Raw genomic sequence first — 13,993 nt, 5'->3', positions numbered from 1 at the left:
CCACCAGCTGTATATATGCAGTTGTCTTACAGGTTTCACTGACTAGTGAGCTACCGATCATTCGGCGGAAGCGGTCCGTCGATAATGAGGCTAGTGGCTTCGCTCGCTTGCAGGAAGCCTTACACTACTCCACACATTTTTTTCTTTTTTTGCGGACTTGAGTGGCGCGGCAGCGGTCATCTTACAGGTGTATGCGAGGCTGCTTTTGCGGATCATATTGCCGCTTGCATGTGCTGCGCGCGGGTCCGAGAAATTCTACCCTGCGTATTGTATCTACTATCTTATCAAATGCAGAGCAGAAACGATGAGTTAACATCCAGGTTTGTCCTGGCCACTGACAAAGCCACGCAGGAATGAGTTAACTCTATAATCAAGGGCGTTGCAATGTGGATAGCATTGCTGCCAGCAGACGGTAATGTCTTTGAAGTGCACGGTGTATTCTTACGTTTGGCAGGCGGCTTCCTCGGCTTCAGCTGCTTCCGATGAACGAAGAGCGATGGATTTGCTTGACGCTTCAATTTTTTTGTGCCACAGCTCTGCAGAATCACCGGCTCAAATTGATCATCCGTGAAGTGATCCTGCGCAAACGTGAAATCAGAAAACAAGGTCACCGTAAAACCTCGCTCCTTCAAGTATACGGCGTAACACAACATTCCCGGCACAAGTTATTATCGCCGGGAAGTCTTGTATACGGTGTTCCTTTTTTAGCTCGCCGCCAGCACAGGTACTTATCTCTTGTTCTGCTACATATCGCCGGGAAGTCTTGTATACCGTTTTCCTTTTTCAGCTCGCCGCCAGCACAGGTCCTTATCTCTTGTTCTGCTACGCGATACACGACTACAATACTGAGCACACTTTTCACGCGCAGCACTTTCTACCATTTTCGAGATAGTTATCGGTCCTCGAGGATCTAGGACGATAGCGACAAGTTTTAGCGACAAGAACATTGATCTTCGCCGACCACCGAGTTGAGTTTTAGCTGAAGGCGCAAAGTCGCCCTAACTAAATAGCCCTAATCGTCTTTCCGCAGGTAAGCGCCCATTTTTCCCTACGTACCGTCACCGCTTCGTAACATACTGCGATACACTCAACACGTGCCGTTCGCATACATTCAGGCCACACAAACACAACGCCATGGATTGTATAACCGAGTCAAAAAAAACCACGTGCGTTTGAGGACAAGATGAAATCCGGCCACGAAAGTTCCAAATGCAGCGCGAACAGTGCGGCACTTAGGAGGGAGAAAAACTAACGAAGCCTCACACAGCAAGTGGCAGCATGTGAGATTAGGGATCATTGAAGAATCGCTCGCTTACCTCACACAGCCGGGACCATTGTGTTGGGTTGAAATCAGCACGGCTGATTCTTTGAAGCCAGACCTTCCTCTGCGCCGCGTCTCGCTTCGCTGATGGAATCCGGAAGAGTCGCTTGCCGTCTATTTCGCGTGTTCTGCACCCGAATGTCGAGCAACACGGCATCGCGAACACTACGCCTTAAAAGCGCAAAGGAGACGCGATGCGTGGTGCCTCCATACACGGCTCGCAATGGTCTGGCACCGCGATGGCGGCGAGAGCAAAAAACAAGCAAGAAAAAAAGCGCGCGAGAGCACGTGACAGCATTCGGCCAATAGGAGGGCCGAGCGCCGAGAGAACGGGCAGGAGAGGAGGGAAGCGGCAATCTTCAAAAGATGTCGCTACTTTTTTTTATTGAGGGGATTTAGCCATTGCCCGACCCGGGTGACGCCTAGCGTCAGAACATGTTATGCCGCCATTTTGGACTGTGAGCCTTGCGAGAGCAGGCCGGCCGCACTTCGGTTGTGTGATCTTCGCCGCACTATATTTCGATTGTTCTCTTCCGCTTCGCTTGTTTTGTGCCACTTTACTTGTTGTAACATATTTCACGTGCTCGCGTGAGCGCTCAGTGTGGTGTGCCATGGCAACAGCAAGCCCAGCCAGTGGATGTGGTGTTTCGTCGTCGGTAGCGGTGGCAGCCACGTCTGCTTCGTCGAGACCTGTCGTGCTAATCAGTGGTATATTTCATTGTTATTGCTGGGCACATGTGACCGTATCGTCGATTGAATCTGGTCACGATTACGTTTCGCGGTTGAGGGTTGCCTCATTTAGCGAAAGCATGCGCGTACGTAGCTGTCGGGCAATGCTTAGAATCAGGCGCTGGCGGCCCGACGACGCGTGTCAGTTGTTGGTAGATATGCGGTGGTTACTCCATACGCTTCCGACGCCACTGAACAGCTCAATCATGAAAAATTTATTGGATCCGGTGCAGTGCAGGGTGCTTATAACCAAATGTCAAAGCATAAGCGTGGCGATCGAGCAGCGTGGTATCTGCAGCGAACCGACGCGCGACAGTGATCACAGAGGCCAGCGCAACTGATACAGCCCACGTGCTAGATTTTTATTTTTAGTATTTAGTATTTATTTATTTATACATACTGTTAATCCCAATAGGGATTATAACACGACTTGCTATAAAGATGTATTTGTTTACCTATTTTTTACGTTCGTTTACCTGCAATAGCCTTTCTTTCGAATGTCTGAATTTGAAACAAGCTTCACTCACGGTGAACCTTAATGTAGATCGTGCGCTATCTCTGAAGCGAAATAAGCCAATAATATTGCAGCGTTAGGGCCATCTCTGCTCTTTCTCTTGTTTCCCTTACACCGGTCTCACTGTGCTATGTTCATAATAAAGTAATGTCGAGTCTTAACAATTATCGAATAAATACATATGCATATGACTGTAAACCACTACTCTCCGTGAGGGAAAAGCGCTTAGTGGTCAGCGAAGCGGTCACTGCACGCACGTAAGTATTTCACTTGATCGACTGTGCGAATAATTTATTTTTTTCGTTACTATTATTCTTGCAAGCATGATGCCATTGTCCGCGTGCCCATGCGAATACCGTTTTTTACGTTCTTAGTTGCGCGGGCTCATTTATCGCGTTTCTACGCCACGCACAGTTAGCGCATTACGGTTCCCGAACTGGAGCTAGGCCGCGCTGATGAGGTTGACACGTTAATTTTTGCATTCTATTGCTGCCCAAGCACATAGACAACGCTCAAAGATGGGTAAGCTCGATGCAGCACCACACTGTTGAAGTTAATTACCTGTATGGGCAGGCCCGCGCAGGGTGCGTGTGAACGCAGAGACAATGTATTGGTGGACACAGGGTCTGCATACATCTTCCATAGGACACGATTTTTCCACATCGTTGCGAAGTGCATTTACCGACTAGTTCTCTCGCAGAGTGCTTCAATTTGTCTTATACCGGTGTCACACGGCCACTTTTGATAGCGATCGAGACCGCTCTGGATCGGAATGTTCGACCGCGATTGGCTCCCTTCCGCAGATGGAGCAAAGAAGCCAATCGCGGCCAAGAAATTCGACCCAGATCAGGCTCGATCACGATCAAAAGTGCGCCGTGTGACCCCCGTATTAGGCACTGGAATGAAGTCGTGTTTGAAAGAATAACAAATGTAGCCTCTGCCACTACATACGAGAAAATATTGCATCGAAGAACTGACAATTCTCGCAACCTATTGGGAAATGTGCCGAAAAGGGTTTACGAAAATGCGTTATTTTACTGATGTGTGCATTGGTTCACATTAGACTGAAATGCCAAGTCCTCAGGTGATGCAGGAAGCCGGCGAAGCGTGAACATACCAAATCGGCAGTGGTCTCGCGGAGTGCTGTGTTGTGGACACAACTAGTCCCCAAAATCGTTATTTTCCGCTCGTTGTTTCTGCACCCATAAACTGCACAGTGCTGGCCTGTAGCCTTTTTATGAGTATATATGCCATTTACGAGCGTAAGTCATTCGTGACAAAAACAAACGTAAACATCGAAGGAAAGCTACCACTCCGCAATGCAAGCGCAAGGCAAGCTCACATTCCAGACCGAACAAGGCAACACTGACACATACTCTCCACGCCAGATCGTCGGAAGCGCCCTCGTGAAAACGTCTATATATCGAATAAACGCCTCTGTAATTTCCACCGTGACTTAATGTAGGTACGTTGGCGTACTTCCTGTAATAATCCCAGTCAGCCTACTCACATATACCGCATTACTAATCACATCTACCATGGCCTCGGCTACATCCCAATAATCAGTTGCCTACCTCTTCTCATTGCTAAATACTCGGTAGGCGTGCCATGGGTCTGCCAGACCAGCGCCTCCTCTACTCTGAGATGCCTGGCACGTCGGCCGCGCTCCTATTGTTCGCCCAGGACCGCTGTGTTTCTCCGGCTTTCCGCGAGGTGGCGCTAACTTCTGACACTACGCACCGCTTGCTCCGCAATAGAAAGTCACTGCTCCAGTCCCTTTCCGAAGGTTTGCAGCTCTGAACTGGGGAAAAATTTTGTGCTTCAAGATTTGCAAAGCTCAGCAGAGTGAAGTTATGTAGTTTTGAAGACGAAACGAGAAAGTAAATGAAGTAAAAGAACAATAGCACACTGTTTATTTACTGCAGTAAAAGTGCAGGCTAAATATTCTTTGCTAAAAGGGCATGTTGCAGATAACGCATTGTCACAGAACGGTAATAATGAGATCAGAAATTGATTCAATATGAAAAATACAAAAGCAAGAATGAAAAGCAAGGTCAAATATGGGTTCATGCACATTATTATAAGGAAATTATGAACAAAGAAGAAAAAAGAATATGTAAACATTTTATGGCAGGAATAAGTATGACACTGTTTATGCATATTAGCAGCAGTCCCAGCTATGAAGAAAAATGCAAAAGAAAGACAGTTAATGGAGGTGCAAAACAGGAAATGATTTTGCTATCACAAACAAGGGTAGGGAAATGAGGGGGTTCGTTAATTATGCCACACATATGAAGGAAGCCAACAGTTATTGAAAACAAGGAATAGGGAAGAAAGGTTCCCCAATTCATAACACTGTTAATATCATAGTTTTTCATGTCTGCAGTCTGATAAAATCACTTCACTAAAGAAACAAAGAACATGTCAAAGCCTACAGTTATTATATGCAGTTTCAATATTGATGTGATTAGATGCAGATATCGGCTTCATTAATTTTCTTTCATATGAGCTGTACAAAAGCCTCCCGTGGTCGTCGTTTCAGCTTTCCCATTTCAACACAGGCAAGACTGCGATTACACTCACGCTGTGCTACAAGCACTGATCCATAGTTTTCAGGAGATATTTTCCATCTGATAGCATTCCACATATTTCTTCAGACCACAAAGAACTAATGAGTTCTACTGTCGGGTAGTAGAGGCCACCCCTATCTTGGCGGGAAATCAACCCATCCATAGCAGAGTTTCCCTTTGGCTTCTTAACTAAAGCCACACAGTTCGCACACGCAATTTTGGGAGCTTCTTGCGCTGGCTTGACATGCAAAATGGCACGCAGCAATACCGTGTGGCTAGGCTTCAACTGCGGTTATTAGGCCGAGCAATGAAGCGGCAAGACACACGATAAAAAGTAGCACGTCGGGCGCCGAGAAAAACTAAGACTAAGAAAGTTAATCCTCACTCCGAATGGGCTACCACAGAGACTGCGCGGGCACTGGCGGGGCCGGTGGGGCGCACGATAGTGTCAGAACGCCGCTGCGCGGCAGCGGCGCGCGTAAACAGGAGAGGGTTGAGCGGGGGCTTCGGCGCTGACGCGCCAGGCATCCTAGTAAAGGAGGCGTTGGCCAGACTGTGCCATTGAACACCGGTATTTTCTTTATTCTGCACAGAATTTTTTTAATGAATGGCCTTCCCTGCCAACGTCATGCAGTGCTGACACCTGGTTAATTTTCAGGACAGCCATCTCAGACATGATTGATTAAGCATAAGAACTGAATTATTATGTAGTACGTCATTATTATCCCCGTGAGGTGTAATACATATGTAAACAAATAAAAAATAATAACATTGCCTACGACATTTTACTAAAATCTCAGGACTACTTCAAAACTTTGCCTGTTCGTCTTGTGTACGTCCCTATGCTTTCTAGGAAACTGAAAGGGCGAAATTCAAGGGTGAAATTGACATGTCCTGTGGGACCATGGCAGAAGAGGGAAGGTGTGGCTTAGTGGGACTATTTGAAAGGTTCAGCTGCCATTGTGCTACTCACGCACAGGGAACCACACTTTTGTATTTTATTTACAGGTAGTAGACAAAGTGATAAATGTTGTCAGTGGACGCTGGCGTAATCATGACAACACCACCGTATCGATATGGGCATAAACGATTCTAATAAGGGAACATTTATGCAAACACTCACGGTCCTTTCTCATGTTTCTTCAATTGTTCAAGCACGTTAAATTTAGGGTAGGAGAATATTCTCACAGAATTACTGAAGAATTGCACCAGTAAATATATCAACGTTCTGCGACCTGATTCAGCAATAGAGTTAGTCAAGAACAGAACAGCAGAATGCTATATCAACTTTGGTGATTGTAGCCGAAAACAATGTCTTCTTGCACAACTTTGTGGGCATAACTCCTAAAGGGTATGGTCTGTGATTGGAATCGTTGTCTATTTTTACACGACAGGTTACATCAACACCTTCTAGTGTCTTTTCGCATAATTTCCAATACCCCTCTGCGTAAGTCGTGGTAAAAGGATATGAAGACCTTTAGTGTTTCTGGAATTTTGGGAAGGTATATGGGAATGGTTCAAATGATAAGACACGTGTGCTGTATATTGAGGATAGAATGCTCATGTTTCGAGGTACCGGCTTGTACTAAGCAAACAAGCTTGTGGAATAATCCGGACAGCCTTTATTTGCACCGAAGATCACGTACGCAAAAATTCTGCTTTGTTATAATGCAAATATACTCAGTCAAATAGCTTCAACTGCATTCCTTTGTAAGAATACTACGTCTGGGGCTGCAGCAAACGTTTCTACTTCTGTGCCTTTTAATTGCACACACTGGACGCTATTTATTTTTGTGGTACGTTTCAAGCTGCACAAGAGTCGCACAAACACGCCTTTCCCATGACATAGCTGAAGAGGCAAAAAATATTTCTGAGTAATGTCTTCATAAATATTCGCCTTAAGAAAGAAATGAACTTTCAAAACAGGTTACCTTGGTTTATTGTCTAAAGTACATTATACCTAAAGTGCAAAAGAAGTTTGTAAGCACGTTCGCATGTTCACGAAACCAGCCAGCAATTTTTTAGGCAGACGTTGGTACAGTAGAAAAAAACGAAACAAGACCCGTAACTAAATGACCTGCATTTCAGAATATGCCATCTGGCGGAAAACCTCCAAACTAAGCAGCGACAAAGTGATAGAAAAGCGTGATAGAAACAGAATAAGAATAGAAATAGAATAAGTGATAGAAATGGAGGCTTCGAACCTGCGCACTCACGATCGTGATATCAGTGACATTGAACTATGGTCGCTCAAAACGCTCGGCCATCGCTTAGACGCGCGGATGTAGGCAAAAACTAGGTTTATATATGTACCACAATAAATTCCACGACTTTGTTATGAAAACTGCGATTTTGGAACGACTTTTTTGCTATTTCAAGAGCTACTGCTGCAACTAGCTGAAAGCTGAGTCATTGAAGTTGATAAATCCCCGGGAATACGTCAATGGATGCAATAGGTTCGTCGCAAATTGCTTTTTACTGGCCAAAAACCCTCCATAATTTGGCATTTTCCATAGACTCCCATACTCCAATGGAGGCGAAATGCAAAAACGCCCGTGTGCTTGCGTTGTAGTGCAAGTTAAAGAACCCCAGGTGGTCAAAATTAATCCGGAGCCCTCCACTACGGCGTGTCTCATAATTAGAACTAGTTTTGGCACGTAAAACCCCAGAAAGAAGAAGAGGCGCCCTGGTCTTACTGGCTGTCGTCACGTGGTAATCTATTTGGCAGGAGTGTTGACGTACTTGGCAGAAATGAGTTGATAAAAATAAAAGGCCGCACGCAGTGACGTAGCTGCAAAAGGCAGTGCACCTTTGAGATGCTTGTCGTGTGTCGCGCCGCTGCGGAGCGTGTCGGCGTGAGTCTTTATTTGGAACGTTGCTCTCGTCAGGGGCGCGTTAGTCCTAATGGCTCTCATCATGTGGCGACCTTTTTGGGGACTAGACGTACTTGGCAACGATGAATTCACATATACAGATAATGTCCCTCACGTAATGTTTCAGCCCATGCCAGTAGGTACCAAAAGATAGCAATGAGATGCATGTTATACGTTAACTGCGCTAACCCACACGGACGAGGCAGACAAGACGTGAGCAGTCTGTCTCGTCTTTGTCCGTGTGGGTTAGCGCAGTTAAAGTATAACATGCATGTCAACCAACTAGCCCGACTTGGAGCTCTAGTTTAGCTATGAGATGCTTGCCGTGCTGCTCGCCGCTGCCGAACTGAGATGCTGAGACGTTTCCATATAAACCAAGTTGTCTTCGTCGTATACCCAATTACTTTGGGGAAATGAGTGTGGAATAAAGATAAAAATGTCGCAGTTTCGCCCGAAAGGCGAAGCATCAATTGCGATAGCAAATTAGTAGTGAGCTATTCGGAGTAGGGATAGTAGTTTTATCGGCTGCATAAACTTGGACACATTTGCACTAACTGAATTAACAAGCGTGGTGTCAGCGCGCACAAGCAAACAAGAAGAGATCACACTGAATGACCGCGGACAACGACTGTCAAAACGCTGGCAGCAAGCGCAGCCGCCGCAGCGGGCGAATTGTTCGCGCGGTCAATCGCTTCAACGGAAACTGAGCGGTGAATGCACAGCGCATACAAAGGTCAGAGCCGTGTGGAGAAACGAGACGATGCGGGCGACCGCCAGCGCCGGGCAAAGTGCATAGGAGTTGTGCAGAGGTGAAGTTGTTGGCAGAGAAGAAGCTGCCCCCCCCCCCTCCCTCCCGCGCTGCGTTCCCGCCGTGCTCCTTTCGCATGGGAGACTGAGTCGCCAGTTCTCCTTGCGCCCTGTTGCAAGATACGCATTTGGTGCCGCAGCACAGCGTCGCACCCCTCCCTCCCTCCCATACCCCCACGGCCGTTCGCTCTCCGTGAAAGCCGGGTCCCCCACGCGCTTTCACTCCCGCATACGGCGCGCGGCGACGGTTTTATCGCCCTTGGAATCTATACGGAACCTCACGGCGACGGCGACGACGACGCTGACGGCAGAAATCCGGTTGAAGTGTCCATATAATTGCTATCGCAATAAAAATGAAGGGCTTCAGAAATTTCTCGAGGGAAATATCGCAACGATTCACCAAGAACTCATTGTTATCTACTGTGATGCAACCTTTTGCACTTTGCAAAAGGGACGCATTGGGCAAAGAAGAAAAAAATGCTTTACATCGATCCGGTCTGCCGAAACCACAATCTGATAGTAGGGGACGCCGTAGTAGGGGACTCTGGAGTATTATAAAGCACCTGAATTCTGTAACGTGCACCTAAATGTAAGCACACGAGCGTTCTTGCATTCAGCCCTCATTCAATTAGGACCTCGAGCTGGGCTACCGCGGTGGTATTCAGACAAATAGTTCCCAACACATGTGTCCTGGAAGATAGTTGTTTCTGCAAGAAGGACGTCAGCGTACGTTGCTCTGTGATACTATGCTCCTAAAAGGCGTCTCCTGCTTGTGCGATTGGACACACAAGAAGGGACAGAGAAGAAACACTGACAGCCCCTTGGCACGCTAAATACATGAAAAAGGGTGACTACGGAAGTGTACTTGATTCATTGTAGCCCCGACACATGTGTAAATCAGGCGATCAGTCAGTCACTGTGCAAAAGTGAAATCGTCTATATAAGCCCCATGATATAGCTATGAGGTAATGTTCCCTGTGTTTTTTTCTTTTATTGCGATAGAAATTATATGAACACTCCAACCGGATTTCTGCCGTCGGCGTCGCCGCCGTGAGGTTCCGTATAGAGTCCAACGGCGATGAGATCGTCGCCGCGCGCCGTATGCTCTATGTGCGCGTAGAGGGACGCGCTTAAACTAGACGCGCACGCAAACCAAGTGGTAAGCATCATTAGAAGAATCTCGGCCAGAGGCAGAGGGCTAAAGGAGAAGAACAAGTTAAGGCTAGTCCAGGCCTTCATCTTGAGTCGGACCTGCTACTCAAACCCATTTGTTAACATAAAAAAGCAGGAAGAAACAAGTTAGACGTAATAATAAGGAAATGCACGAAACGTGCACTGGGGCTACCAATCTCGACCTCCACTGAGGCACTAGAGAGAATGGGGTAGCATAACACATGGCAGGAGTTAGCGGAAGCGACGAGAACGGTACAACTCGAACGCCTGAGTCTAACCGAGACAGGACAGCAGATTCTAAACTGGGTAGGACTGCAAGCGAACAGAGGAACTAAATACCAGACGTTCCACATTGAGTCCAAAATTAGGAAAGCCTTCACGGTCGCACCGATACTTAAGAACAAGCACCCACAACACGATCAGGAAAGACGCCAGCACAGAGCCAAACACTTGGCAACAAAGCTAAGCAGAATGCCACCCGAGACGGTTGTCTTCACAGACGCTGCCCTTGGCGGAGACGGAAGCTTCGTCTCGGTGGTAGTCGACGGGTCGGGAGTAGAACAGGGCGCTATATATACAAGTGGTGTAGACGCCACAGCAGCGGAGGAAGCGGCGATCGCCCTGGCGTGCGTTAGTACGGACGCGAGGGTGATCGTTAGCGACAGTAAATTGGCAGTAAGAAATTTCTGCAGAGACAAAATATCAGACTACGCGCACAGCATAATATCGAAAGGTAACATAGACAGAGGGATCATTACCTGGGCCCCCGCTCACTCCAACATAACAGGAATCGAAGCCGCCAACGCCCTCGCCCGAGCGCTCATTATCCGGGTGGGACGGCGGCCTCAACCCCAACTTTAAGGTCGAAACAATCGCGACCTACCACGAGATCACAGAGCACTACAGATTAGGACGCCGGAAATATCCACTCCCGAATAGGTCCTTCGTGCACGTCCGCAGAGGCAGTCACCTGGCGCCGCCTGCAAGCCAAGAACCACATGTCTCCCAGATGGAGATACCTCATGCAAACGGGAAATCCGGAGGACCAATTCTGCAGATTCTGCAATAAAATAGGAACTTTAAGGCATATCCTATGGGAGTGCAGCTCTTCCCCGGGATATAATTTATTCACAGACGAAGAAGCATGGGAGACCGCGCTTCATAGGGAAGACCCGGCGGCACAGGCCAACATTGTCCGTCTGGCAGCTGAAGCGGCAAGCCGCTTCGTCTACTAACCCCTGCCCCTTGGGTTTACATCGGGCTCCCTGGATGCCTACGAGCGGTACCGGAGCTCCGGTGTCACTCCTTACGAACAATAAACGTTTTCTCACTCACTCACGGGGAGCGAACACACGGCGGAGAGCAAACACGACTTCTTCCGTTGCGCGAAATGCCGTGGGGGGACGGGAGGGAAGGAGGGGAGGCGACGCTTAGCTGCGGCACCAAATGCGCATTTATATTTTTAAAAAAATGTCGCAGTTTCCCCCGAAAGGCGAAGCATCAATTGCGATAGCAAATTAGTAGAGAGCTATATGAAGTAAGGATAGTAGTTTTGTGAGCTGTATAAACTTGGACATGCAGCAGCACCAGCAACGCGCAGAACTGTTGTCGACGCCGTCGGCGTTTTGCCCACGTTCGCACCCAATGCGCGCTGCGTTGGTGACTGTTGCCAGGGCCTCTGGGGGCGGCTCGGAGGTTTTCGACGAGATCAGAGCGGGGAAACTCGTCGAGCAGCGTCGGAAGTCTTTACCACCTTCTCGCCTCGCAACGTTTTTATATAAAAACGCATTTGCTGCCGCAGCTAAACGTTGCCTCCCCTTCTTCTCGTTCCCCCACGGCCTTTTGCGCGACGGAAGAAGTCGCGTTTGCTCTCTCTCTCTCTCTCTCTCTCTCTCTATATATATATATATATATATATATATATATATATATATATATATATATATATATATATGGTGATTGTAAAGGAGGAAAGAGACGCTTAATTCTGCAGCCCTTCAGGGAGCACGGCGCAGAACGCGCGTTTGTTCTCCGCCGTGCGTTTGCTCCCCGTGAAAGCGCGCGTCCCTCGCACCCTTTCACTCGCACATACAGCGTCCGGTGCACGGCGGTGATTTCATCACCGTTGACATCATACGGCGATGAAATCACGCCGACGGCAGAAATCCTCTTTGAGTGTTCATATAATTGTTATTGCAATAAAATGTATGTGTTCTTTGAAGGTAAGCTCACAAGCTAAACGAAGCCCCCCACCATATTCCATAAACACATTAGGCAGCGAGGCACGCGAGGAGTAGGAGTGGGCCGTCCAGCGGGTCAGGGTCATTGCCGAGGATCTCGAAAGATTTTTCTCCGGCGATGGACCCCTGGCAGCCTAGCCCCGGGCACCAACAGCCTTAACCGCTGGACAAATAAAGTTTATTCCTATCCTATCCTTAGGCAGCTGTTTCGCAGCTATTATATTGCTGCGCCTGAGATCAGGTTTAACGCCAACGCCAAGCATAAGCAGGGAGAACACGATATGCTGCGTGTAGGGTAAGAACACTCGACAAGGGATTTTGTCCGTCAGCTGGATAAGCAGCAGTCGCTCGTTTTAGCAATGGAATCGTGATTGTTGTCAATAACATATCTCACTAACTTGTCTGGCTCGGCGGGCAGTTTACGTGGCCACTGGCAGGGCCCCTTCGGTGGGCGTAGCTTTGCAGTCTCCGTAGATGGAAGTCGGTGAGGTCATGATTCACGCGCCAATGCGCCGGTCACTGCTGTCGGCACAAGTGACATGACCTGTGTGCAGAATAACAAAAGATTCGTCATGAGACTGCTTGGCGGCCAGCGGACGTGCACGTGCCGATTGAGGGTTTCTCAGCTACTGTGTCATCAAAAATTACAAAGGGGAAGGCGGCTGAGCCTGACGTCTCATCTAATGCTCGTATTTGCTCTTTCTTGCGGCCAACTAATGCAGGCTCCGCTCGTGCTTCCGGTGCGAAACAAAGACGAGACGAAGCAGGACAGACCCGAAGCTGCGCGCGAAGGGGTCAAGTGCATCTACCGCAAGAACTCTGTCCTCTGCTACCAGTCTCCGTGACCCTCGCTGAAACTTACGCTGCTTGCGAGAGGACGCACGTCCAAGCGCAGTCGCAAGGCCCCATCTGTGAGCTGTAGCCATTCGCGCTGGTTACATGAAAATACAAAAAGCTTGGGCTTTAAATCCGATGTGCTTGCCTCTGTTTCATTAATTTGAATAAGCTAGCCTTCCGAGGCTTTCACTAGGTGGTGCAAACGACCGTTCAGACAGCCGGAATAGAGCGAATTGTAGACCTGGCACGGCTTGTGTTGCCTTCGGTTAGTACGCACATAACGAGTTCAGCTGACTCATGCGAACACCATCTGCTGAGCTCGACGCATTGTTTTAGTAAGTATTCTCAGCTTGTTCACGAGCACATACACTGCCCGCTGAACACCCAATATTTGATACGAGCTTGCGAGCAGCCATAACACGGGAATAAAGTTAAGCTGGGCTAACTTTGTACCCGCATGATGGACAGCTCTGCCGAGTGAAGCTCGTCGAGGCTTTTGTGCAGTCCACCACTGGGGGGGGGGGGGGGGGGGTGTATGAAATCCTCCTCACTTGTGGAAACTGTTATGTGGGACACAGTGACCGGTGCTCTACATATCGACCAAATGAGGAAGCATACTAATGTTCCTGCAGGCGAATTTCTATGCACTGTAATTTTCGCACTTGGCAGCCGAGAGGTTATGGCGTAACAATCCTGATCAGTGCCAACTGGAATAACATATTCTGGAATAATCTATTCATGCTATGCAGTCACAAATGCAAAATTATTTGGTTGCAGTTGTCAATTATATAAAACTGTGAGACCTCATAAAATTCTAATATTTCTATACACTTAGTTTGCATTTTAGTGGTGCGAAGAGAAATATAAGATTGCGTGGTCATTGCCTGCATTGTCGTTTTTACGCGAAGGTTGGTGTCCTTATCAATTAA

General features: G+C 47.9%; 1 protein-coding gene across 1 annotated transcript in view; it reads left to right on the top strand.

Annotated features, from left to right (window-relative positions):
• Positions 1–13,194, top strand: part of LOC125946196 (uncharacterized) — a 146,900-nt gene extending 133,706 nt beyond the window's left edge. The window contains exon 4 of the mRNA XM_049668697.1: positions 12,950–13,194. Coding sequence (XP_049524654.1) covers positions 12,950–13,072 — 123 coding nt within the window. The 3' untranslated portion in view covers positions 13,073–13,194. The remainder of the gene's footprint in view (positions 1–12,949) is intronic.
• Positions 13,195–13,993: the final 799 nt, after the last annotated feature.

The sequence above is a fragment of the Dermacentor silvarum genome, chromosome 6, assembly GCF_013339745.2.
Source record: "Dermacentor silvarum isolate Dsil-2018 chromosome 6, BIME_Dsil_1.4, whole genome shotgun sequence".
Taxonomy (NCBI): domain Eukaryota; kingdom Metazoa; phylum Arthropoda; class Arachnida; order Ixodida; family Ixodidae; genus Dermacentor; species Dermacentor silvarum.
The sequence above is the reverse complement of the archived record's forward strand: the minus strand, read 5'-3'. Positions and strand labels throughout refer to the sequence as shown.